Source organism: Contarinia nasturtii, unplaced genomic scaffold, assembly GCF_009176525.2.
Source record: "Contarinia nasturtii isolate CC-2019 unplaced genomic scaffold, AAFC_CNas_1.1 Cnas_scaffold_2791, whole genome shotgun sequence".
Lineage (NCBI taxonomy): Eukaryota > Metazoa > Arthropoda > Insecta > Diptera > Cecidomyiidae > Contarinia > Contarinia nasturtii.
Window position 1 is genome coordinate 1 of NW_022200108.1, and position 3,935 is coordinate 3,935.

The 3,935-nt window shown below is 35.8% G+C and overlaps 1 protein-coding gene across 1 annotated transcript; it reads right to left on the reverse strand.

Annotated features, from left to right (window-relative positions):
- Positions 1–5: 5 nt before the first annotated feature.
- On the reverse strand, positions 6–3,018 carry LOC116349036 (sarcosine dehydrogenase, mitochondrial-like; the record flags this gene model as incomplete). The annotated part of the gene is made up of 9 exons (XM_031780289.1): positions 2,849–3,018; positions 2,634–2,784; positions 2,471–2,573; positions 1,201–2,397; positions 996–1,138; positions 824–929; positions 602–750; positions 442–542; positions 6–121 (listed from the first exon to the last, which is right to left on the reverse strand). Coding segments are annotated over exons 1-9 (2,199 nt in total), but the record flags the coding sequence as incomplete, so codon positions are not given.
- Positions 3,019–3,935: the final 917 nt, after the last annotated feature.

Here is a 3,935-nt window from a genome sequence, read left to right on the forward strand (position 1 = left end):
TGAACCAAACCAATGTTCATTATTTTGTTGTATACCGTAACACAAAAGGCATTCTCAACGTGAATCTCATAGCCCAGTTCACCCACATAGCCGACTCTCGACAGTCGAATGGCAAAAGAATCTATATATGTTAATAAAGACCAGACAATATATTTAGCTGTCGTCAACTGGATATTACAGCTCATCTGGATATCGTCAGCAGATGATACGAATTGAAAACAATAGAAGTGATTGTTATAGGTATATAAGCTTGTTATATACTGGTATTAGTAATAGCGTTAAAATTAGTATTACTTCTATTGTTTTCACTTCGCATCATCTGCTGACGGCATCCAGATGGGCTGAAATATCCAGATGACGGCAGCTAAATATATTGTCTGATAAAGACACACATCGATGTCACTTTTACTATTTCATTTAGGTGAATTCGTGAGGTCAAACCTGTTTGATTATCATCGCACAATTTGATTACGATACTTTTATGCAATGGCAAAAACTCATGACTCAACTTTAGTCCTGTTAATTTTTCAATAATTGCACAACTTGGAAAAAAAGTGATTAAAATAAGCTTTTGTGATGTCTGTGATTGCCATAAATATACCTATTTGGTCCTTGAATAGAAATAACCCCCATTTGGTCAGTGACATCTTTTACGCTGACATTAAATCGACGTTCGGCTATGGTTTCATTTATATGTGCTAGGATCTGATGAGTGAATGCTCCATCGCCCGTTATTAAATATCCATTACTCTGTAGCCAATTTTAAATGAAATACTTGTCATTGAATAAATAGATATAGGTATTTTCAATGGCATGGTCTTACATTAAACTTTGGACTGATTATACTTCCGTCGCCAGACTCCAAAATTGTTACGTTAAAATCCGCCTCAACTCCACCGCGACCATTAAGTGCGCATGTATAGACGATCCTTTAATAAAGAAACAAACTGTACAGATTTGTTCGATAATAATCAATTATTGAATGCGAAACATACGAATTGGGCAATTTATCGATGTCATTTGTGCAAATCCACTGTAATGCCTCCTTTGAATCAGGCCCATCAATCAAGATTTTACAACAGCTACTCATATTGAAGATAGCTGCATTGGTGCGACAACTCATGACTTCGGCGCCAATCTAAGAATTAATCGACATACATAATATGATTGGTGTCAATATTTAATATAGTCAGATTATACCCTATCATGATGACCTGAAAACTCATACGTTTGATCTCCTTTCAGAATGCGCTGGTAAGTTTTATCGGTATTTGGTGAATTATCGTAAGCGCCATACCAATCGTAAGGTGGAATATTGACGGGTGCTTTTTCTTTGTAGAAGAATGCAGGACGCTCATATGATTGTTTTTCTTCCATAACAGCACCGTTCACAATCAATTGTTCATGCAATGGATCTGTTTTGAAGTTTCTACCAGCTAACGGTTGAATATGCGCAAAAACTATTGAATAATTTTCAGCATACGCTTCGTGACATCGTTGCACAGAATATTCTTTATCAGCCATTTGCTGTGGAGTGAATCGTCTAATATCAAAATTGTACATAAAAATTTCGGGCCTTCCGTGAACAATCCATTCGGCTAATTGTTCAGCGCAACCTCCACCAAACATCATACCGGCCGAATTGAATCCACAATTATGAAAAAGTCCAATCAAACGAGGATCAGGTCCCATAATCGGTTTATGATCAGGAGTAAATGATTCCGGTCCACATACTGTGCACTTGATACCAACATCACCAAAAGCTGGACACAACGTCACAGCTCCCTCAATATGATCATCAAAAGTCGACCAATCCAAATCAAACAAACTAAAACTGAAATCACTTTCTACTTTATCTAATATTATTGGATTTTTTTCATAACCTCCTAAGTACATCGAAGATCCTTGTATTCGAAATACAATTGAAACATCATGGTCTCTTAAATTTGGCAGACCGCGAATCCCCTCAATCGGTTCGGAAACCACATACGAATGCTTCATTGGAACTAATGGCAAATGAATGCCTAACGGTTCCATTAAATCCCTTCCCCACACACCGGTCGCATTCACAATGCATGTCGTTTTTATGTCACCATGTTCGGTTCGTAGGCCGATAACTTTATTTAAACCTTTGCCATCTTTTTCAGTCAATATTTCGGTGACTGGACAATCTTCGATAACTTGTGCATTTGTTGTTTTAATTGCAAGCTTTGTAAGAGCGTTGCATAACATCGTTGGGTCGATTATTCCATCACCAGGTGAATAAAGTGCACCCACGAATGCGTCATGGTTTAAAACAGGACACAGTTTCATTGTTTCATCAGGTGTTAATATTGCATGTTCTATGCCATAGACCTTAGCAATTGTTGCAAGACGTCGATATTCATCTAATCGGAGCTTAAGCGATGACGATAATTGACATTTTATTGCATAGAGCAAAAATGGTTATTAAATGTTTAGCAATACTTACTTTATTGCGAGCAATAAACAGTCCTCCATTTTCAATCCAACCAGGATCGAAATCCGTATTGTTTTTTATATCTAAAACAGTATCTCGCGTTCGGTTTAATAACCTAATTTAAATGACCGAAAATCGTAATGGTTCTTTTTCGTGAAATGATTTAAATAGTTACTGAATATCTACGTCATTAGGTCGAATTCGCCACATAAGGCCATTTGTATGCCATGTTGTTCCCGATGTCACTTTTGAACGTTCAAGTAAAAGCGTTTTTACTCCACGTTTGGCCAAATGATAAAGTGTATAACATCCGAGACTACCTCCACCTAAATTAACACGACATTCTTTTGAGTTACTTGTACAGAAAAAAAATCACGCTCTATAATTCACCAATGATGACAACATCAGCATATTTTCCCTGAAAATTTTCAATTTTCTTTGTGGATTTACTTTCACAGCTGCCCGAAAAATTTCTTCGATTTTTGATCGATTTTCGAAGATTCTTCAAAATAAATCGAAACATGTTGCTCAATAGTACAATGAACGCACAATCTATTCTTAAATATGACTTAACGCTCACTGAAACAACTGCATAAAAAATGTATAAAGTGTATTTCTTATCGAACATTAACCAAAGAGGAAAGGCGATAAAACTGCAGTCAAGTGCAACTAATCTCGCAAATACTATCACCTCTCGAAATATATAGGTTGCACTTCAGATTAATTTAACTTTATTATCGACTGAAGTTAAAAGAAATATTGAATTTGGATAGGAACAGATAAATTAAAACTTCAAGTTCATTGTATACATAAAATGTGCAATGTCAAAATCATTTATTTTTTATTTATTTTAATTCATCGGATGCCAAATGTATACTTTAAGAATCAATTTCAAGCTAACCAAATTACCTACAGACAACTGAACATTAAAAAGTCGTTATTAGAAATGCTGGAAAAAATAAACATAAATCAATATTGCCTTTGAATTCACTTTAAACATTTTCTGGAAATTCGTTATAATATCCAAACATTCTTAGATTACTCTTATCAAATGGTGAATCGAGATGTAATTTCGCTGAATACAATTTTCCAAGAACGTCAATTTCGTATGTGGCCCCTTTCAAATAATTGGCATCGATTGGTTTTCCATCGGTGCGTCGAATGTACGCTTTGCCAATGGGTTTATTGATGTAATATCCGAATTCAGCTCTTCTCAAATGACCGGTAGCTTCTCCATTGCGATAAACTCCTTCCAGTCCCCACAATGGAATTTCCTCATTCAGTGTCAGGTACACTAAACGTTTATACACACCTTCTTGTTGTTGTCTTTCAACCACCCGTTTTCCTTTGTATTCACTGTCCGTTTTACAAACAGATTCTAAATTTGCTTCAATTGGAGTGTCATCAGATCGTAAATCATATCCCCATCGATGAGCACCTAATAGTAACGTTCATCATGAAAAGATCAACAGATTTG